At 44.9% G+C, this 23800-nt stretch overlaps 1 protein-coding gene across 1 annotated transcript in view; it reads right to left on the reverse strand.

Moving 5' to 3' along the window:
- The window catches only part of EPB41L4B (erythrocyte membrane protein band 4.1 like 4B), a 334961-nt gene that overhangs the window by 49336 nt on the left and 261825 nt on the right, over positions 1 to 23800 (reverse strand). Inside the window, exon 7 of the mRNA XM_040353483.1 lies at positions 288 to 408. Coding sequence (XP_040209417.1) covers positions 288 to 408 — 121 coding nt within the window. The remainder of the gene's footprint in view (positions 1 to 287; positions 409 to 23800) is intronic.

Genomic DNA, 23800 nt, shown 5'->3' on the forward strand with positions numbered 1-23800 from the left:
AATGCCCGTAGAGCTACACAACCAGCACTGACAGACATAAAAATGTGTGTTTTTTTCTAAACCCCAGCACAGATTTGAACAGGACCAAATGCTATGTGCATTGCGCACCCTGGATTATTTAACAAGAATTTTAAGCTTCTAGTAAGAGTTGTTCCTTGAGGTCAATGAGCACAGACATTTGGTATCAAAAGATCACCTTCAATTAAGGGTAACATTGTCTGTTTTGCAATTAAAAATCACCCTATACACAGACATTCCAGTAATTTTGAGAAATGAAATCCACATACCTACAGTCTCTCCACTTATGGAAAATATCAAGCTCAATAGACTCAGTTTGATTTGGAATGAATCGAAATTCAGACACAAGTTCTGGTGTATGTTCTGATGGCTCACACTCACCAAGTTCCGCTGAAAAATATAAAAATACATTTACAATACATTTAAAATGTCAGATATTCTTCTCTTGAAATATTGAGTGATAATAAAAAAAATGCCTATAGTGCTGCTTTAAGATATAAATAAAAAAAAAAAAAAAAAAAAACCTTGTGTGTGCAGTCCCCTTCCCCCCCCCCCCTGCATACTTGAGCCTGATCTTGATCCAGCACTGTGCCAAGAACAGTGGCTCTCAGCTGTCTCTCCTCACTGGCCATGTAGGCAGCAGTGGGAGCCAATGGCAGTGAGCAACAAGTTTATAATCATTTTATTTTGTATACTTCCTTAACCATTTACCTTAATTACTTAAATTTTACCATTTCCTTAAACATTTCCAATAATAACTCAATTATATAAAACCTAGCAGAATCTAATCTATTAAAACTTAAGAAAAAAAAATGGGGGCGGCCATTTTGGATCCCTTTCGGAAGATGCTAGCCCCATGGAACTTATGCTCACCTTTTGGATTCAATACTTTGAGGCACTGTCATGGAACAAGTTTACAGAAAAGGCAAGTCAGGGAAAAAGTCATAAGGCCATATGAAGGTTAGTGTCTTAACCACTTAAGACCCGGACCATTATTCAGGTTAAGGACCTTCCCCCTTCTTGCGATTCGGCACTGCGTCGATTTAACTGACAATTGCGCGGTCGTGCGACGTGGCTCCCAAACAAAATTAGCATCCTTTTTTTACCACAAATAGAGCTTTTTTTAGTGGTATTTGATCACCTCTGCGGTTTTTATTTTTTGCGCTATAAACAAAAATAGAGCAAGAATTTTCAAAAAAATTCAATATTTTTTACTTTTTGCTATAATAAATATCCCCCAAAAATATATAAAAAAAAATTATTTTTTCCCTCAGTTTAGGCCGATACGTATTCTTCTACCTATTTTTGATAAAAAAAAAAAAAAAAACGCAATAAGCGTTTATCAAATGATTTGCGCAAAATTTATAGCGTTTACAAAATAGGGGATAGTTTTATTGCATTTTTATTAATATATTTTTGTTTTACTACTAATGGCGGAGATCAGAGATTTTTTCGTGACTGCGACATTATGGCGGACACATCGGACAATTTTGACACATTTTTGGGACCAGTCATTTTCACAGCAAAAAGTGCTATAAAAATGATTACTGATTACTGTGAAAATGACAATTGCAGTTCAGGAGTTACCCACTAGGGGGCACTGTAGGGGTTAAGTGTGACCTCATATGTGTTCCTAACTGTAGGGGGGCGTGGCTGGACGTGTGACGTCAGTGATCGTCTTTCCCTATATTGGGGAACAGACGATCGCTGACACTGCCACAATGAATAACGGGGAGGGTGTGTTTACACACACCTCTCCCTGTTCTTCAGCTTAGGTGACCGATCGCGGGACACCGGCGGCGTTCGGGTCCGTGAGTCCCGCGGTCACGGAGCTTCGGACCGTGTCGCGAGCGTGCCACCGGCGGGGCGCTCGCGACCCCACGGCTGGGCCTTAAAGAGACACGTACAGGTACGTAATTGTGCCCAGCCGTGCCATTCTGACGACGTATATCGTCGGTAGGGGGTCCTTAAGTGGTTAGGAATGGAATCAAAATTCAAATAGAGAGCTTTCATGTTCCTCTCATCACAGGTTTCTTTTAACCCCCTCCAAACCACAAATGGTAAGGCTGGCAATACATTATACAATTTTCCTTTACATTTACCAAAACTATAGAATAAAAACCTAAACACTTTAAATTATTATCCAATCAGGCAAGTCCTTGCGCTACATAGTTGAAGGTAAATCTAAAGGAAATTGAATAAGAAAATTGTATAATGTATGGCCAGCTTATTTTTTAAATTGTGAGTGCAACCTGTTTATTGTAATCATACAATAATACATGATTTTATGAGTGTTTTGAGATTAAAAAAATTAAACAATTGCCGAACACAATGAAAGGCACATAATTGATAGGGGTCTTTAAAGGAAAAATAACAGTGTTGGAAAGACTGACACTACACAATAATCAAGCCAGAATATGGAAAAATGGCATCACTGGTGGTTGTGACATTAAAAGATAATTAGCTTCCTTCACAAATAAACAAAGATGTTGCTTTAAATCAGCAATACAATGGATGTGCTATTTGGCACAGTCCTCGCATGTTGCAAGCTTCAGTTGCATTTGTCAGGGAATTGTGTCCCTCTGTAGCTATTACACGAGCTGAATATACTTTCCCTTCTTACAAAGCCCTCAGCCAGTATTCAGTACCCAACATCTTTTGAGAAAGGTCCAACAAAATTAAGGTTGCATTCAAAAGATGATATGCTATTATTACCTTGGTATCACCACAGTTGATAAGGGACTCCAATTATTTAGCAAAATATTTTCTATCATTATGAAAACACTAAGAAATAAGGATTTTGGCATAAAGACTGCAATAAGGTGTGAAATTGCCAAAAGATAAATCTACTTAGATGAAACATTTGTCTCCTAATAGCTACCAAGGAAACAAAAAAAAATATGCCTTTCATTTATATTAACTGTCGGTTTATCTGTACAATAATATGCCATTTGTCCTATAAAGTTATGTACAGATTATAGGGTTTTAAGATGTTGCCATTGCAAACAAGAGCATTTCCTTTGTTCTTCTCGCATTTGCATGGCCATCAACTTTTTTTTGATGAGGCGACAGTATGGACTTAAATGCACTTGTATTAAAAATAAAGTGTAATAGAAAGGAGAGGGTATCAAATATCTAAAGAATTGGAGTTTCCTTATTTCATGTGTTAACATGTCTGAAACAAGAGCCAAATACACGTTCACATATAATTCACCTTAGAGACCAATAGCAAATATATAGAAACCTACTGTACTGAAAGAAAGCCATTGGATAATTCAATCACTTTGCTTAAGCACAACTTAAAAAAGTGTCACACGTTCAGAAAATAACATAATTGTGTCCCAGATGATGCTATACAACTGCCATGTGCTCCTATGCATAATGACAGGTATACAACATTACAAAGAACTACAAACCAAGTAAATCCTGGCTATATCAAAAAAGTACCAGTTACACTTACCAGTAGCTGGATTTCTGGGAAGTCGTACAGGACGGCACCCTGAGAGATGACTGGCTCCACCTGACAGGAAACACAATCAAAAAGAGGTTAAAAACCCCACCCTTCCCCGTGCTCCTCAGTTTTAGATAAAGTATGAACCCACCAGTGCATGGGAAAAAAAACACCAAAATACAAACCAATAATGTAATCACAAGGGTGGGAAGTAGGCCTGCCGTCCTGTAAGACTTCCCAGAAATCCAGCTACCGGTAAGTGTAACTGGTACTTTCTCAAGTCGTCTTCCAGGATGGCACCCTGAGAGAAAAGCAAGTAGCTTCAGGCCTACCTTAAGGGCGGGACCACTGCCTGTAGGACCTTCCTACCGAATGACAAGTCCTGCGGCGACAGGAGTTCCACTCTATAGTGTCTTAAGAACGTGTTCTGGCTTGACCACGTCGCCGCTCTGCAAATCTGCTCCACCGAAGCTCCGGCCCTTTCTGCCCAGGAGGTTGCTAGTGACCGTGTGGAGTGTGCTTTATCTTTAGGAGCGGTTATACCAGCTTGAACATAGGCTAAGGAAATCGTCTGCCTTATCCACCTAGAAATGGAGGCCTCTTTTCTGGCCCGAAAAATTAAATAGATGGGTAGAATGTCTAAATTCACTAATAAACAACGTCTAACAACCAGACAATGAAAGGAAGCTTCCTTCTCATTCTGGGGATTTGAACAAAAAGAAGGGAGAACTATCTCCTGTGACCTGTGAAATTTGGTCGCTACCTTAGGAAGGTACAGGGGATGCTGACTTAGAACAACTCTGTCCTCAAATAAACAAAATAATGGCTGCTTAATAGAGAGCGATTGCATGTCAACTATCCTCTTGGCAGTCGTGACCGCCAAAAGAAAGGCAAACTTAAAGGTGAGTAACCTAATAGGGATACTACCAATTGGCTCAAATGGAGCCTTGGTTAACTGATCCAAAACAATCGAAAGATCCCAGGGCGGAACCCTGGAAATCTGAACTGGAGACATCCTGTCTCTGGCTTTTAGGAACCTACTTACCAGGGAATCCTGGGATAGACGCCTATCTAAAAAATAAGACAAGGCCGCAACCTGAACACAGAGTCCTTGTGACTAGCCCCTGGTCTACCCCGTCCTGGAGAAAATCTAGGATGACCCAAGTCTCCTGCTAGGACACTTGTCTCGCCGAGCACCATCGAGAAAAGACACCCCAGATGTTGGCATAAATACGCCTAGTGACTTCCTTCCTACTGGCCAGAAGCGTGTCAATTACCTTCTCGGAGCAGCCCTTCTCCCTCAGGCTCCGCCTCTCAAGCACCAGGCCGTCAGCTTGAAGAAGCCGGGGTCTGGGTGATAGACCGGACCCTGCCGAAGAAGGTCCACCCGAACAGGGAGAAGGAGGGGAGGAGCCACGGACCCACGCTCTAGAGCAGGAAACCAGGTCCTCTTGGGCCACCAGGGTGTGACCAAAATTAGTTTGCCTACTGCTAGGCCTAACCTCTGCAGGACTCTTGGAATCAGGTTTAGAGGAGGAAAAGCATATGCCAGGTGAAACCTCCATACTTGGGCCAATGCGTCCACCCCCTCCGGCCCGTGTTACGGAGAGAGGGAGAAGAATCTCTTCACCTTCCTGTTTGCCCTGCGGGTGAAGATATCCACCTCTGGGCTGCCAAAGTGCTGACAGATCAGGCTGAAGACCTCTGGATTCAGTTCCCACTCTCCCTGGAGAATGGGCTGACGACTCAAATAGTCTGCCTCCAAATTGAGGGACCCTTAAGTGTACTGCCGAAAGAGGTAATCCTCAGTTCTGCCCAACCCAGGATCTCTAGAGACAACTCCAGAAGGGTGCGGGATCTGGTGCCTCCCTGATGGTTGAGGAAGGCTACCGCGGTCGCATTGTCGGAAAGAATCTGGACCTCCCGGCCCAAAATTCTTTCCTCGAATGCCTTTAGAGCTTCTCCGACCGCTAATAGCTCGCAGTCGTTTGAAGAGGCCCCCCTCTGACGTTGGCTCCAGGAACCCTGGACACGGAGATCGTCCAAGTGAGCCCCCCACCCCCAGGCGCTGGCATCTGTGATGATCCTGACCGGTTCGGTCTGACTCCACAGAAGACCTATCTGCAGCTTCTGTGGGAGAAGCCACCAGGCTAGTGAGAGCGTCACTGGATCTGGGACACTGACCCTGACATCTAGGGATTCTCTTTTTCCATCCCAGGAGGAAAGGAGGAAGAATAGAAGGGGTCTGGAGTGGAGCTGCGCCCACGGGACCACCGGGATACAAGACGTCATAAGACCCAGCAACCTCATGATGTCCCTGAAAGAGGACTCTGCTCTCTCCATCGCCAACCTGACCGATGTCATGAGACCCCAGAGCTTCCTCTCAAAGGAGTCTATTAGGAAACCTAGATAAAGCTTCCTCTGCTCCGGAATGAGCGAGGATTTTTCTTTGTTGATAATTAGGGTTGTCCCGATACCAGTATCGGTACCGTTACTGAGCATTTGCGGGATTACTTGTACTCCCGCAAATGCCCCCGATGCCAGATCCGATACTACCCCCCCCTGCCACCGCTGCAATGCCGCCGCATACCGCAACGCCCCCGCCGCCTATTTAATCAGCGTGCGGAGAACATTACAGCTTTCATTTGAATAGCTGTCTGTTCCCCCGCCGCGTATAGACACTCCCCCTTGCTCGGGATTGGATGGGTGATCTGTCTATCAAAGTGCAGATCACCTGTCCAATCCCGAGCAAGGGGGAGTGTCTATACGCGGCGCGGAACAGACAGCTATTCAAATGAAAGCTGTAATGTTCCCCGCGCGCTGATTAACTAGGCGGCGGCATCTAGGTATGGAGGGACATGGCTGCATATGTGGGGGACATGGCTGCATATGTGGGGGACATGGCTGCATATGTGGGGGACACATTTAAAAAAAAAAAAAGTATCGGTATTCGGTATCGGCGAGTACTTGAAAAAAAAAGTATCGGTACTTGTACTCGGTCCTAAAAAAGTGGTATCGGGACAACCCTATTGATAATCCAACCCAGGGACTCCAAGGTAGTCATGACAGTGGCCAGGTCCACAAGTAGGAGATCCCGACTCTGGTTGTATAGTAACAGATCGTCGAAATAGGGGACTAGCGATATCCCTTGCAAGTGCAGTAAAGTGAAAGCCTCCACCAGGACCTTTGTAAAGACCCTTTGGACTGGAGGCAAGTCCGAAAGGGAGGGCAGCAAATTGCCAATGCTGCACTCCCTGGGCTGAGGCGATCGCAAACCTGAGGAACCTCTGATGACTCGGAAAAATTGGGACGTGGAGATAGGCGTCCCTTAAATTCGATGGTTGTCATGAATACCTCCCTCAGAAGAAGCTTCCTGAGGCTGTAAACACTCTCCATACGAAACCTCTTGTAAAGGAGAGAGGCATTCAGGGGTCTCAGATTGATTATCAGCCAAAATTTTCCTGAAGGCTTTGGGACCACAAAGATATGGGAGTAAACCCCCAAACCTCTTTGGTCCACAGGGACTATGACCCCCTGCTGTGCAAGCTCTGCGACGTTCCGCAGAAGGCCTGCTGACTTGAAGGGGTCTTTGGGCAAATGAGTCAGAATACATTTCGGAGGGGGAAACTGACGGAATTCTAGCTTGTAACCCTCTCTTACAATCTGGAGAATATGGGGACTCTGAGTAATACTCTCCCACCTGGGAAGGAAATGGGAGAGCCTTCCCCCGACTTTCCCGTCATTTGGAATCCTTGTCGTTGGGTTTAGTGTTGGAAAAAAGGATCCCCCCTTTTTGTTTGTCCTTCCCAACTCCCCAGCGTCTATTGTTAGGGGGCCTTCTCTCTGAAGGACGGTTCCTACCTCCAAGTCCACCCTGGGGGCCTCGAAAAGTCCTTTTCCTGTTCTGTCTAGGCTTGGTAGGAAAACGTACACCCTTTTCTGAGGACCAAGTCAAGGCCTGATCCAGGCCTGTACCGAAATGAAGGGAGCCCTCGAAGGGAAGACCACAAAGGCGGTTCTTAGACGCAAGATCGCCGTTCCACATCTTGACCCATACTGCTCACCTAGCAGAGTTGATGAGGGCTCCCGACTTTGGGGTAGAACGCACAGTCTCTACCGCAGCGTCATGCTAAATAAGCCACTGCACTCCCTATGAGTTGTAGAGAGTCCAGAATCTCCTTAGATCCTGGAACCTGGGAGAGATGTTCCATCAACTTGGAGATTCAAGAATCTGCGTTCCTAGCAATGCAGGCTGAAGCCAAAGCGGGGCTCAAGGCTGCCGCATTAGCCTCCCAGGCCCTACGCAAGGAAGTCTCAGCCCACCGATCCATAGAATCTTTTAAATTGCCCGCGTCCTCAGAGAGGTCAGACTGCTTGGAGACCTGCGCGCGGGGGGCGTCTAATTTGGGTACTTTAAAGAATTTATTTTACTCCTCTTCTTTAAACGGACATCGACTCTTCCAAGTTTTGTACCTTAGAAGCTTTTTCTCTGGTTCGGCCCACTCCCTAAGGATGATATCCTTGAGGGATTGGTGTACCGGAATGGCCTTTGGCTGAGACTTCACTAAGCCCTGGTACAACCTATCCTGTGTGGATAACTGTTCCGCTGGCTGCAGAATCTCCTCGGAGGTATAAATTGCCCCAAGGAGGCCCTCCATCTCGTCGGCCGAAAAAAAATATTTGCCTGCCCTTGCATCCTCATCCTCCGCCTGACCATCCGCTAAGCCCTCCTCCTGAGGGGGGCATTCTCAGAGTCCTCAGAGTCCGATACCAGGGACCCCAGAGACTCCGGTCAGACTCTAAAAAACCGGGAAGAGGAGGAGCTTTCCTGAGAGGAAGGTCCTGCGGAGGGAGGTTCAGGCTCCTTGCTCTTAAGGGACGTTTGAAATTCTCTAAGCGTGGACAGCATCTGCGATTGGACCTCAAGAAAATCTTTCATAATTTGAGAAGTCTCTTTTACAGTTAGTTTCTGAATGCACGTAGCACAGAAGGGCTTACAGTGGTCTGGGGACAATTTACTGTTACAATAGCCACATTTTTTTTAAACGGCTAGTGTCTTTGGATGAACAACTAGCACCCCCCTGGGCAAAGACATCCTCCCCTGAGAAAAAAAGAGGTACACAGAAAAAACACATGAATACTGTGGGAAAACAGGGGGAAGGATTAGGGTCCCAGCCCACCATACCCCCTGCTAAGATAGACAGACTCCTCTGCAGCCGTGGCCATGAGCGGCCGGTCCTCGCGCTCCATATTGCGCTAAAGGAGGACAAGTCGGGCGCCTCTCTCTCTCGGCTGCTGTGTGTGTGTGTGTGTGTGTGTGTCTCCGATCCATGTGAGAGGCGTCTGGTGTGCTGGATGCCGATTGTGGCCACCATCTTGGCGGAGCCGGACCCGGAAGTGACGCGCATATGCGCAATGTCACCACCCTGCGCCGGCCAGCCCCTCTGCACAGACGCCGGAAAAATGGCGCTGCAGCGGAGGGGAACTAATGCCGGAGCCCCTCTGCACAGAGAAACACATGGACCACCAGCCGAAGCCAGGGAGCACCGGAAAAAGGCCCATCCACAAACCTGCAAGGTAGGGAGAAGGCAAGGGGAGAGAGAGGAATATGGCCCCTGGAGTTCTGGGATAGCCACTAACCCAGGAGACTCCAGCACTCAGGGGGGTTCTTCCGGCTTACTCAGTGAGGCCCCCCTGAGTAAGAAGGGGACCCCCTAGAAGGGATAAATCCGACTAGACCCAGAGGCTACCCAGTGCCTGCGGTCCAGCTCCCAGGGGGGGACCACCAGCCCCAGGCCTTAGGTCAGGAAAAATAAAAAATCGTTTCGCTGTGGGGAAACACAATCAAGAACTGATTAGCACGGGGAAGGGCGGGGTTTTTAACCTCTTTTTGATTATGTTTCCTGTCAGGTGGAGCCAGTCATCTCTCAGGGTGCCGTCCTGGAAGACGACTTGAGAAATATAATCTTCTAATGTTAGTAGAATTAGAGGCTAAAGCAAAAAGTACACATTCTGAAGTCGGTCATAGCATTTACACAGCAGTCTGTGTTTGGGTGTCCTCTATATCATTGTCACCTAGTGAGTTGACCAGTAGGTCCATTGATGTTCCATTTCCTGTAACAAGGTAACAACCAGTATTGCCAGCCTACCAGACTGAAATTCATTGACAACACTTAAAATTTACTGCCATTTTCCAAAAGTAAAAAAAAAAAAAAGACAGTTTTAAGTGCAAATTTCAGTACCTAAGCTATAAACAAGTACAATATGCAATTAGCAATGTGGTTTAAGATAGATATTGAGGTACAAAGACATATTTCTTATGGTATTTTCGATATAGTAAGGGCAGGTTAATATACCCATCAGATTTTGTCACCTATGTCTAACTGGAGAGATTTAATTTCTGTTCCATAGCCATAACAGAAAGTGAGGGTAAATCCCTCATAGCGACCAGAATCACCATAATTTATGTCCCCAATTTTAAAGACCTCTGTCTCCATCACTCCATGACATCACCCCGTCTCCATCACTCCATTACCTCCTGGCCTCCATCACTCCATTACCTCCATAACCTCCTGGCCTCCTCAAATGGTGACAGGACAGTGTATGCATCCTTAACCAGTAGCCACTGGCTTGGCGAAAAGAAGCCAAGCTCCCCTGAGCCTGTTCAGGTGCCATACTCACACAGGTATTTATTGATGGCCCTCTACTGTGTGTGCAGCAGATGCAGCATGGCCAATGTTGAGTTCTACCTGGTGGGCATGTCACAAATGAGGTGGTTGGTGGACAGGTTTAATTCCTGTTGAATGTCAGCCAGCCAAGCACTGCCATTGTATGACCGCCAGAAATGCCCACACACTTTTCTGGCCTGCCTCAGAAGATCTTGTAAGCCTGGGTACCAGGTGAAGAAATGCTGCACCACCAAATTTAGAATGTGTGCCAAGAATGGAACATGTGCCAAGTGTCCCTGTCAGAGAGCGGTGAGAAGGCAGTCATGGCGTCAACCACCTCTGAGCCTGCCACTGCAGAGCTGACAGAATCTCTGCCCCACTGTGGCTCCTGTCCCCTAGACAGACCAACTGAAGCACATGGTATCTTTTAGCCTGACTGCTTCAGTAGCCCATTGAAAGCTTAACCACTTGGTTACTGGCCCATAGTCAAAAGACGTCCTGTTTTTAAAGATGGATCTCGGGAATGGCAGCAGCTGCTGCCACAACCGATGTAACCATCTTTAGTGCCAACGGCGGTCACCGTGGCGGATTCGCCGCAGGATCGCCGTTATCGGTGGCGGGAGAGGGCCCCCCCCCTCCCGCCGCTCTCGCGCGCCCTCTGCCGCTTACCGTAGCGATCGGTAGCGGCGGAGGCGATTGGGACCGTTCGGCAGCTGACTGGGGACGGGACTGAAGGAAAAATCTCCTTCGCCCGTCCCCATAGCTCTGCTGGGCGGAAGTGACGTCAAAACGTCAGTCCCGCCCAGCGTCTTAAAGCAACATTTTTTTTCTTGCATTTTAGTCTAAATATAAGATCTGAGGTCTTTTTGACCCCAGATCTCATATTTAAGAGGACCTGTCATGCTTTTTTCTATTACAAGGGATGTTTACATTCCTTGTAATAGGAATAAAAGTGATAATTTTTTTTTTTATTTCAGTGTAAAAAAATTATAAACGAAATAAAAATAAATAAGAAAAAAAAAAAATTTTTTATAACGCCCCGTCCCGACGAGCTCGCGCACAGAAGCGAACGCATACACGAGTAGCGCCCGCATATGAAAACGGTCTTCAAACCACACAAGTGAGGTATCGCCGCGATCGTTAGAGCGAGAGCAATAATTCTAGCCCTAGACCTACTCTGTCACTCAAAAAATGCAACCTGTAGAATTTTTTAAACGTCGCCTATCGAGATTTTTAAGGGTAAAAGTTTGACGCCATGCCACGAGCGGGCGCAATTTTTAAGCATGACATGTTGGGTATCATTTTACTTGGCGTAACATTATCTTTCACAATATATAAAAAAATTGGGCAAAATTTATTGTTGTCTTATTTAATTCAAAAAAATGTTTTTTTTTTTAAAAAAGTGCGCTTGTAAGACCGTTGCGCAAATACTGTGTGACAAAAAGTATTTCAATGACTGCCATTTTATTCTCTAGGGTGTTAGAAAAAAAAAAAATATATATATATATATATATATATATATATATATATATATATATATATATATATATATATATATATATATATATATATATATATATATATATATATAATGTTTGGGGGTTTTAAGTAATTTTCTAGCAAAAAAAACTGTTTTAGTCTCGTAAACACCGAATCTGAAAAACAGGCTCGGTAATCAAGTGGTTAAGGAGCACTTCTGGTTAAGAAGACAATTCAGAAAAAGGGGCCTTAGAGGAAGAAGAGAAGGGGGTTGAGCAGACCATTGTGGCAGAATCACAAGCTTTTTGGACGCGTGGTGGCGGACCAAGTTCCAACACTGAACACTGTCCTGTATCCTTCCCAGCTGCCAACAGAGTTACTTAGTGCGCCGTGAAGGAAATGCAACATCCCTGACCATGCCTGCTGAACTACGAGTCAGCGGTAATGTTAACCTTGCTGCTGACTGCCCTGTCCAACAAGGCCAAAACATTGCCTTTTACATGATAGTATGGTACTAGAATGGCCTTACTTGAAAATACATTTATTTTTGGAACCTGTCACCGTGGTACAGCACATTCCAAAAAATTCATGAAAGGGGACAGAGTCTACCAGATGAAAAGGAAGCAGTTGCAGTGCTAGCAATTTGGCCAAGCTAGCATTTAGACACTGAGCATGTGGATGGCTGGGACAGTATTTTTTTTTTACGGTTCAGCAACTGGGGTAGTGTCATGTGACTGGGTGTATTCGCACCAGAATCTTCCTGGTCCCACAGCTTGCAGTTTTACTTGTGCTACTGAGGAAATCTGGGAGTTATGGCAATGTCCTCTCAGTTAGAAGCATTACCTTGGACTCACTAGCCCCACCTGTTGCCAGCTGTGGACAATCTACAATCAAAGCAGGCCCCGAGACCAAAAAAACTGCCAATACATCCATGAGGCCAGGAGAGCCATCAGGTCAGGATCAGAAGATCCTGCCAGAACAGCGTCTGCCCCTTAAGTAACCCTCCCCAGAATGCACAGCGGCGGGAACCACACCACTGAGCTGCTTCTGGGAAAGGAGCACCCAATGCACCCAGCCTATTGCAGTTCCAACCTTGACCCCTGGTGACAGTGACACCCACAGTCAGGCAGAAGATGCGCAATGCAGTCGAGCTGGAACAGAGACCCATAATTTGGCATAAAATTCTGAGCTAAACTACAGCTCAGACAACTAAATTTACAAATAACGCCTACTCAAGAGAAGCAGGGCACTACACAGGATCTAAAGTACCATATTTATCGCAGTCACGTCCTGGACGCACAGGACGTGACCGCGAGAGGAGCCAAGCCTGCCCGACTATACACGAGTGTACTGCGCTCGTTATATGCCGGCGCAGTAGTTCAAACTCAGCGCGGGAAGCAGGGATCGAGCAGGGAGGACACCACAGAAGGACGCCGGACCCGACGAGGAGGACACCACCGAAGCCGCAGACAGACGCCGGACCTGACGAGGCCGCCGATGGATGCCGCGCAAGACACCAAAACTGTAAGTACTAAAATGATGTTTTTTTTACAGGAATGCGGGTCCACTTTAGGGGTGCGTGCTATACGCCGGAGCGCGCAATACCCCGATAAATACGGTATATGTAAACCCTTACCTTGAAAACAACCCATTCAGTTTAAAATCCAAATGCAGGACAATATATATATATATACATACACATTATATATATGTATGTATACACACACACACACACACACACACACACATATATATACATACACACACACACACACACACACCGTATTTATCGGCGTATACGTGCACTTTTTCCCCTTAAAATAAGGGGAAAACCGTGGGTGCGCGATATACGCCGATACCCGTTTCCCGCGCTCAGTTTGAACGCCTGCGCCGACATATACCGAGCGCAGTACACTCGGGTACATTCGGCCAGGCTTCGCTCGTGGTCACGCTCTGTGACGTTTATGCGTGAGAAGCCGAGCGTGGCCGAACGTGCCCGAGTGTACTGCGCTCGGTATATGTCGGCCAAGGCGTTCAAACTGAGCACGGGAAGCAGGGATTCGACTCGGAGACAGCGCGGGAGAAGCCAGGAGGACACCACCGAGGCCGCAGACGGATGCCGGACCGGACAAGGCCGCCCATGTACGCCGGGCAAGACACCAAAACTAAGTATTAAAATGTTGTTTTTTTTACAGGAATTTCGGGTCTACATTAGGGGTGCGCGCTATACCCCGATAAATATGGTAGAGATTATATATATATATATATATATATATATATATATATATATATATATCAGCAGAAGTCTGATCATTGATTGGAGGACAGGTATTCTGTGCTCCTAGCAGCCAGAAAACTAACGTTGGGAAAGATGTGCTTTCATGTAGGAACACCAGATATTGTACAGGAGGAAGCAACACAAAGCCGATAGGATATTTATTAACACATGTAACATGTACATGGTACAATATATACATATCAGGAATATGAAATGTTGGGATAACATTCTTTAAAGATAAATTCACACTATGTGGTGACAGACATTTTACTGCATAGTTAAAACAGCTGTCACCACAGGGACACACAGGAAACAATGTACAGCCACGCAGCACTGAATTGATGCAATGAATCACACTTCACATTGGCCTCCTACCGCAGCTGGCAACAGAGAGCTGCCACAGCGATTCATAACCATGTGAATGCAGACTTAAAGTAGAATTATAGGCAAAACATTTCATCCATTTTGGATAGAACAAGTGAGGGGTATAACTTTTATCATTGCAGAGATTCCCTTCACTTCCTGTCCCATACCCAAACAGGAAGTGAGAGGAAATCTCTGCAAATTGTGTCCTCATTTGAAGATTTCCCCTCTATTGCTTTTCTGGGGACAACCCAAAATTTGGGATTTTCCTTTACTTTCACTTTCAATGATAATGGTAAACATGTCAAATAGAGGATGAATCTTCTTAACAGGGACGCAGACAACAATACAACCTGACAGGTGTTCTAATCCCTCTCCACTTGATCCAAAAAAAATAAAAAAGTTTTGCCTGTAGTTATGCTTTAAGAATCGACTACTGGCGGCTCGGTGTCAGATACAACAGCATACCTTCAAAAGGTCCAGTGGAGTCCATGCCTCAATGGGTCATGATTGTGTTGGCAGCAATATTAGGTGGGTGGTCATAAATGTATGGTTGATCTGTGTAAAATGTTTACAAGTTAAAGCGATATCAAATCCAAAAATGTATTATAGTGCAGCTTACCAAACAATAGATGTGGTGGCTGCATAAGTATTCACTTTGACTCTTTTCACCTGGTGATCTGGCCAGTACCACACCTCCTATATTAGTGAGACACAACTCTGAAGGAACGAGCACAGGAGGCACATCAGACAGCAGCATTGTCTGTGTGTGTGTGTGTGTGTGTGAGGGGGGGGGTGGTAGTAGTATTAAATGTATGAACAGATTAACAAAATGAAGCAAACCTCCAGCTCACACTTTGTAATCAGTTCTGGGATAACAATTTTACATAAATAAAAGCTAATCATTTTAATAACCCCTGAAAGTGGTAGAGCTTGAACTTCTTAAACCGCAAACTTTCTGTCTGGATCACCAGATGAAAATAGGAGACAGTCTAAAAAAGGAAACCAATACAGCCATCACATCTAAGAATTGGTAAGCTGCAATATAATAAATGTTTACGTTGTGGAGAGGCGGAGGGCAATATGCTTAATATTTTTTGGTCATGTCAGAAATTGAAGGAATTCTGGTCTAAAGTTTGTGATATTATAGGACAGATCACTGATCATAATTTGGGATCTGATCCTGTCAGCTACCTCCTCCATCTAGGTAGCTGACAGCGCAAATATAGAAATTCAATGATCGTTCATCTTCTGAATGCAGCTAAGGCATGTGTCCCAGCCCTATGAAAGCAAGAATCGCCTCCCTCGATTTTTCTGTGGCTTACAAAAATAGCCGATATACATGGAAAAGGGTAGTGCAATTATGCAAGGTAAGGGGGGAAATTTAATAAAAAATGGATACCGTACGATGGCCCCTCTTTGTATGCTCTAGGGCAGTGGTCACCAACCCTGTCCTACAGGGCCCACCAACAGGCCAGGTTTGCAAGATAACTGAAATACATCACAGGTGATATCATTTGCTGCTCAGTGATTGCAGTATTCTAGACTGCATCTCCCCATAGTAATACATAAAACCTGGCCTGTTAGTGGGTTAGTGCTCTAGGGCAGTGGTTCTCAACCTTGCTACAGTAGTGCCGTGACCCCTTGATAAAATTTCCCAAGTTGTGGGGACCCCCAATAGTAAATTTATTTTCGTAGCGTGGGTTGTCAGCACCCAAGGCAAGACAAGTAAATTGCGCCCTTAACCCATGGACATTTAGCGCTCCCTGTATCCCTTCCACTCGTACAGTATTAAAACCCCTTATAGTACATTTTAGGATGCCACTCTGTTCCCTTTTTTTACCCCTTTATCTCTCTCTATCCTAATTTCGTGTTTTTTCCCCCATCCCTCTCTCTAGCCATCTTTCTTGTTCTCGCTCTTATTTTTCCTCTCCCTTCCATGTATTCTCTATTTTTATTCCTTCTCTTACTCCTTGGTGGGAAGGATAAGTGGCAATGCTGGGGTGAGTTCTGATCAGCCAACTTAGGTGCTCTTGATCAAGGTCATCTGCTGATCTTAGAACTGTAGTGGGGATATTTAATGGCAACTATAATCACAAGTAGTGTTACTCACTGTGTCTCCAGCTTCACTGTCTCTGACTTTGTGGTGTCTCACAGCAGTGATACCTATGCTAAAATCAGGAGCCCCTCCCATTTCACATTCCTCACCAGTCAGCTGACCTCTAGTCTCTGCCCCCCAGCCATGCCGTGAACTGAATGGGCGGCTGCGGGCTCCAGGCACAAAAGGGATGCGAGAGCGGTGCGGGCTTCAGGAACAGCCCAGGATTTGGTGACCCCTGGCAAATCATAATTTGACCCCAAGGGTGAGAACCACTGCAATAGGGAATATGGCTGCGCGTTAGTGGAGGGGGAATATAGGATTTTTCCCCCCCTTTCTTTCCTTTTCCTTTCTCTGTGTGAATACTTAAGACGGCAGAAGTCAAAGTTTATACCATTACTAGTGTAACGGCCTGCTCCTGTTGGGCTGGCGCTGCTTTAAATTTAGGGGAAAGTCTGAGCGTTAGTTGACTCAGACATATGTAATTTTGAGTAAATTTGGCCTCTGTTCCAGCCATGGCTGTGCTGTGAATGACCACTATTGTTCACCTGTGGTGTCGTTTCTACTCCAGGCCAAGGGTGGCAGCAGCTAAGTCAAGGTGGTTTGGGTGTTCTCCCCTCGGCAGCCAATCAGTGGGGGTTGATCATCACACTGTGCATGCTGGGGAGGGGTACTTAAGGGACAGACATCATTGGACGAGGGTCGTCGATCCTGGGTCTGTTGTCCCACCACCCCGTGTGTGGCCCTCCTGGCCGGGGGTGCGTGTTCCTGTAATCCTGCCTTTGGCTCACGTTGGTCCGGGGTTGTGATCTGTTAAGTAGGCCCAGTAAGCAGATTGGGTCTACGTTTTCGAGGGTGATACTGCGCTGTCTGTCCTGGAGGGAGGAAGCCGATTGATGAAGGACCTATCTCGGAGGGGACCAAGCACAAGGCTGGTGTCTCAAGAGAGGTCTTCAACTTCATTGAAGGATGCACCGCTACTGAAAGGCTTGATGGTGATCGCCTGTCAGTTCCAAGTTCTGCAAGAAGTTAATCTGGAGAGATCCGGGTGCTGAATCCTGCGCTACAAGGATTTTGGACCGAAAGTGTCTCCATTTGTGGGAAGGTCTGTGGCAGAGACTGTACCATATTCCGCGTGCCATTCCGGCTGCTAGGCTAGTGAGAGAAACCTATCCGGGTGTGCAATACCCACACTGGCTAGAGTGGCAACGAAAGCTGTGTAGCTCATTCATTCATTCAGTGGCAATGAAAGCTGTGTAGCTAAAAGCAGGAGTATTTCCGGATTGAACTAATACACCTGAACCTATTTACCGGTTACCCTTCCATCCCTTCAACCACTTCTATTCTTTCAGCAAATAAATCTTTAAAAAGAAAGTGTAAAGTGTGGACATTGAACTTTCTCTACTCTCATCCATCACCCTGGACGGTGAGGAAATAGAGGTAAAATGCAGCCCGAAAATATCCAGCAGCTCCTCCGGGGGTAGTGCTACACTAGGACTATAAAATATGAATGGTGATTCTGAAGGCTTTGTAAATGTATTCCAAATAAGAACTGAACTGTGGTATGTTATTTTTTAAAATGCACATGCAATTGAATTATGTATGTATGTATGTATGTATGTATGTATGTATGTATGTATATATATATATATATATATATATATATATATATATATATATATATATATATATATATATATATATATATATAGTTTAAAATAAAATATAGAATTAAAAAATAATAACTCCTGCCAGTGGTAGAGCTTGATCTTCTTAAACAGCAGACTTGCGGTTTGGATCACCAGATGAAAAGGAGAAACGTTTAAAAAAGGAAACTAATACAGCCATCACAGCTAAGAATTGGTAAGCTGCAATATAACAAATGTTTGCTTTTGGGTTTTATACTGCTTTAACCACTTGCTTACTGGGCACATATACCCCCTTCCTGCCCAGGCGAAATTTCAGCTTTCAGCACTGTCACGCTTTGAATGACAATTGTGCGGTCGTGCGACGTGCCTCCCAAACAAAATTGACGTCCTTTTTTCCCCACAAATAGAGCTTTCTTTTGGTGGTATTTGATCACCTCTGCGGTTTACATTTTTTGCGCTATAAACAAAAAAACGCGACAATTTTGAAAAAAAAACCCACAATATTTTTAACTATAATAAAATAAAAAAAAACATTTTTTTCTCAGTTAAGGCCGATATGTATTCTACATATTTTTGGCAAAAAAAAAAAAAAATCACAATAAGCGTATAGTGATTGGTTTGTGCAAAAGTTATAGTGGCTACAAAATAGGGGATAGAATTCTGACTTTTTTTTCTTTACTAGTAATACGGCGATCTTCAAATTTTGTCAGGACTGTGATATTGCGGCGGACACATCGGACACTTTTGACACATTTTTGGGACCATTCACATTAATACAGCGAACAGTGCTATAAAATGCATTGATTACTGTATAAATGTGACTAGCATGGAAGAGGTTAACACTAAGGGCGAGGAAGGGGTTAAATGAGTATTCTGGGAGTGATTCTTACTGTGGGGGGGAGGGGACTGACTGGGGGAGGTGACCGATGCTGTGTCCCTATGTACAATGGACACAGCATCTGTCTCCTCTCCCTGACAGGATGTGGAGCTCTGTGTTTACACACAGAGCTCCATGTCCCTGCTCTGTCATTGCCGATCGCGGGTACCTGGCAGACATCGCGGCCACCAGGCACGTGCATCGGCATCTCGGGGACGCGACGGGTGCGCGCCCCCCAGTGGCCAGAGGACGCGAGGACGTCAAAAGACGTCCTCCTGGATTTATAGAGCCACCTTGAGGCCGTCTTTTGACATACGCCCGGGTCTCAAGTAGTTAATGAACTAAATCTTGAAGATCACTTGTATAGAATCCTTATTTAAAAATAAAACATGTAATACTGGGTGCTTCCATGACACTACATCATCCAATGTCTCTGCAAAAGTAAAGACCTATAAAGGGTAAATGGTAGTGCAAGTGGTAAATAAAAATAACAACATTACAGAAAAAAAATTATAAAGAAAGATACATTTTTATTTTTTGGTTCTGAAAACAAATGAAAAAAAATGTACGTTATATGGAATTTCTATTTCTGCCATTGTTTATTGTTGTATCAAAACACCGTTTCTACCCTTTGTAGATTGGGACAAGAATAACCAGAAAGGTCAGGTAGCAAAATCAATCCAAAGCACTTGGATTATACAGTTTATGACTTGTGGTTTGTTACCAAGCAGCCACGTCCCTAGGATACAGTATAGCTTGATGATCAAGGCCCTAACTAAATACTAGGATAAACATTTGCAGTAACCATGAGTAATGTGAAGTGAGCGACTACTGTAGTTTAAAACTTCTTCTACCACTGCTTTTTACAGTTGTTTGCAAATTAAAGTGGAACTAAACCCTCCTCTGATTATAGTCAAAGAAGCTGCCATTATAGTCTGTTTGATCTGAAGCTGCCATAGTGCTGCACATGTGAGCAGGGCCGGATTTGCTCTCCCTGCCGCCCCAAGGCCAGGTTCTGCAATGTACCCCCCCCCACCCCCACCCAAATCAATGGAGAATGGTAACCGGATAGCAGGAGCGGCACGGTTAGTTCAAATATTTTTTGTTTCTTTTTTTTTACTTTATTATTTTTTTTATTTATTTATTTGTAGCTTGTCGTTTACTTTTTTTGTATACTTTTTTTTTTATATATATATTATTTTTCTTATTCTTTACTTTTTAATTACTTTTTTATTTTATTAATTGAATTATTTTATTTTTTCACCAAACTTTATTGCTATTACACAGGAGAAAACAATTTCCTGTGTGATAGCAATTGGAGGTGACAGGTTCTCTTTATTGACCCTGTCACCCCCAAAACAGGAGTCCTAGCACTGTGCTAGAACTCCTGTCACAGCTGAGATGGGAAGAGCACAGCTCACCCCTCTCACTGTGTACACCGGGGGGAGGGAAAGGAGACGGACTCGGCGGCTAGGGGAAGAACAGAGTCCTGAAGACAGAGCCAGCAGAGAGAGTTATGTGGGGTGGGGGGGGGGACAGGGGAGGAAGGACGGCAGCACACATTTTACAAGTGATTTCGGCAAAACATCGCCACAATCACTTGTTAATGAGCGAGCGGATTTCTCCACACTACATTTAGCCCTGCTAGAAAGCAACTTAACGCTCTTAACTGTATGTTCCGGCCGTCGGGGGACTCCATGCCGCCCCTCTGTGCCCTGCCGCCCCGAGGCCTGGCCTCGGTGGCCTTGTGGGAAATCCGGGCCTGCATGTGAGCATTTATGATACCAGCCAATTGATGGTTTGACAGTTCAGTTGAGAGCACAAACAAATATGACAGTTCTCATTCATGGAATGCTTGAATAGAATGGTTTTGGGAAAAATCGATGGGTTTAATTCTACTTTAAATTCAACTCGTCTGTGAAACCTTATCGGCTTTGTAACATTTACTCTGCATAGGAGGTTGAAATATGTATTGAAGCCATTTTGCCATGAGGATTTTTAAATTCAGTTTTTTTTCTGCAATTCTGTTCTGTTAAGCTAATCCTGAATTTGTTCTAATCTCAACCAGGGACAAGTTAGGCCCCTTTCACACTTGTGCGACTTGTCCTGCGACTTGGGACTGCAAAGTTGCATGACAAGTCGTTCCCCATGATTTCCAATGATAGTCATTAATATATGTGCGACTTCAAGTTGTGAGGACTTTAAAGTAGTCCCTCCCTGTACAACTTTGGTCTGACTTTCATGCGAGTTGAGGTCCTTAGACCTCAAGCTTACACAGGCATTACCTGAAATCACGTCAAAATTGTGCCACAAAATTGCAGCAATGTGAAAGGGGCCTACTGCTTACTGTTTCTACTTTTTCTTACCCTCCACCTGTGATTCAAAAGTGAAAAGGCAACAAAATGATATCAGCTCTCTTCCCTCCGCTTCTGTCAGCAACCTTCTTGACAGCATATAAGCATGAACCTGGAAGATCCTCCCGGTCTCAACTGGAGTATTACAGTATAGAGAATTCACAGCAGAAAAGTTTCAATAAACCCACTTCTTTAAAAACTACCAATATATGCTGTATTACATGCTGTTCACACTCAGTCACTGACATTTGTGCAAAAAAACATGGTTGATACTGCTGTTGTCCATCTCCCCCCTCTGTCCATGATCACACTGCAGTAGGGATTTTGCAGAGCAGTGTTGGCAGCTCTGCACATGGTCAGTTTTCAGTGCGTTTCTATGCTGGGCCTTACCTCCCCATCACATCGGAGCAGCTATAGAGTCACATATGTGGACATATACACAGTGTTAAAATGACAGCCAACTCCTTCCCTCCACTCCCCCTCCTCCATTACCACTAACCAGCTAAACACAATGAGGTGGGATATCACATCTTGATTGATGGAGACTTCATCTTCACCCTGTTATTCCAATGCCTCACACACGATCGGATTTTCCGACAACAAATATGTGATGGCAGGGTTTTGACGGAAAATCCGACCGTTTGTACGCTACATCGGACAATTGTTGTTGGATTTTCCGATGTAGCGTAGCACGCTTTCAAGTTTTTCAACAACAAAATGTGTGCCGTTGGATTATCCGATCGTGTGTACACAAGTCTGTCTGAAAAAATCCAAAGTACAAACACGCATGCTCAGAAGCAATGCTAACCATAACACAACATTAGCAGAAGTTGCCCAAAGGGTGGCACTAAAGAGCTGAAAAACCACTTAGTTTTGTGTTTGTTGGCCAACAATTCTTTGCCGTTTGCATGCAAGACAAGTTCCTGGGAAATGCCCTTCGGACAAAAGTTCTATGCTTTGTCCGCTGAAAACCCAATAGTGTGTATGAGGCGTTAGACACAGGCTGGAGGGGCGTGACACAACCTGTGATTGGCAGAAATCCGCCCACACCATGTTATTGGCAAAAAATAATAAATAACTGACCGACTTCAAATACATATTTGTATGACAATTTAAAATTTGTTTCCCTGCAAACAGAATGATCTGGGTTATGTGACAGCTGTACAGTAAAACCTTGGTTTGCGAGTATAATTCGTTCCAGAAACATGCTTGTAATCCAAAGCACTTGTATATCAAAGCATTTTTTTTTACAGAGTATAAAAGAGAAGAGAGGAAACTCGAAGTGTAGCAATACATTGCTAAATGTTGTGCCTTCATTAAATGTAACTATTTTGCTACACATAGAGGCGCCTCTCTTCTTTTTTATACTCAGTTGTGAAATGGCGCTACTCTTATATCAAGACATCGCTTGTATACCAAGGGAAAATGTATTAAAACATTTTGCTTGTCTTGCAAAACGCTCTCAAACCAAGTTACTCTCAAACCAAGGTTGTACTGTATATCGATTAGGAAACAAGTATTGGATCTTCTTTTCATTAAAATAATTACACTGGGGTAGATTCAGGTACCTTTTGCGCCCTCTTACGGAGGCGCAGCGTACCGTTTTAACGCTGCACCTCCGTAAATTACGTGCGCTACGCTTCATTCATGAAGCAGTAGCTACGTAATTTGCGTGGGCGCTCCTTGAAAATGCCCGGCGTAAGGGCGCGTAATTTAAATAATCCCGTAGGGGGCGTGGATCATTTATATTAGGCGCGTTCCCGCGCCGAACGTAGTGCGCATGCTCTGTCGGGAAACTTTTCCGACGTGCATTGCGGCAAATGACGTCGCAAGGACGTAATTTGCTTCAACGTGAACGTAAATGGCGTCCAGCTCCATTCACGATTCACTTACGCAAACAACGTAATTTTCAAACATCGCGACGCGGGAACGACAGGTATACTTAGCATTGGCTGCCCCTGCTAATAGCAGGAGCAGCCTTACGTGAACCCGACGAACGTAAATGACATAAACTGCGTACGTAGGCCGCGCGTACGGTTGTGAATCGGCGTTAGTATGCAATTTGCATACTCTACGCTGACCACTACGGGAACGCCACCTAGCGGCCAGCGTAAGAATGCAGCCCAAGATACGACGGCATAAGAGCCTTATGCCAGTCATATCTTAGGCTGCGGTCGGCGTATCGAGCTTTCTGAATACAGAAAAGTCGTTACGCCGGCGCAACTAAGCAATTGCGCTGCGTAACTATGGTTACGCAGACGCAATTGCTTTCTGAATCTACCCCAATGCCATCATCAATACACAGAAAGAAAAGGGATAATGTATATTAAACAGTGGGCTGGATTCAGGTAGAATTGCACATTTTTTACGGAGGCGCAGGGCAACGTTTTTACCCTGCGCCCCCGCAAATTTGCTGCGCTGCCCTTAATTCACGGAGCAGTAGCTCCGTAAATTGCGTGGGCGTGCCGGCAAAATGCCCGGCGCAAGCGCGCGCAATTTAAATGATCCCGTAGGGGGCGGGAATCATTTAAATTAGGCGCGTTCCCGCGCCGATCGTAGAGCGCA

This window comes from Rana temporaria, chromosome 5 (genome assembly GCF_905171775.1).
Source record: "Rana temporaria chromosome 5, aRanTem1.1, whole genome shotgun sequence".
Classification (NCBI taxonomy): domain Eukaryota; kingdom Metazoa; phylum Chordata; class Amphibia; order Anura; family Ranidae; genus Rana; species Rana temporaria.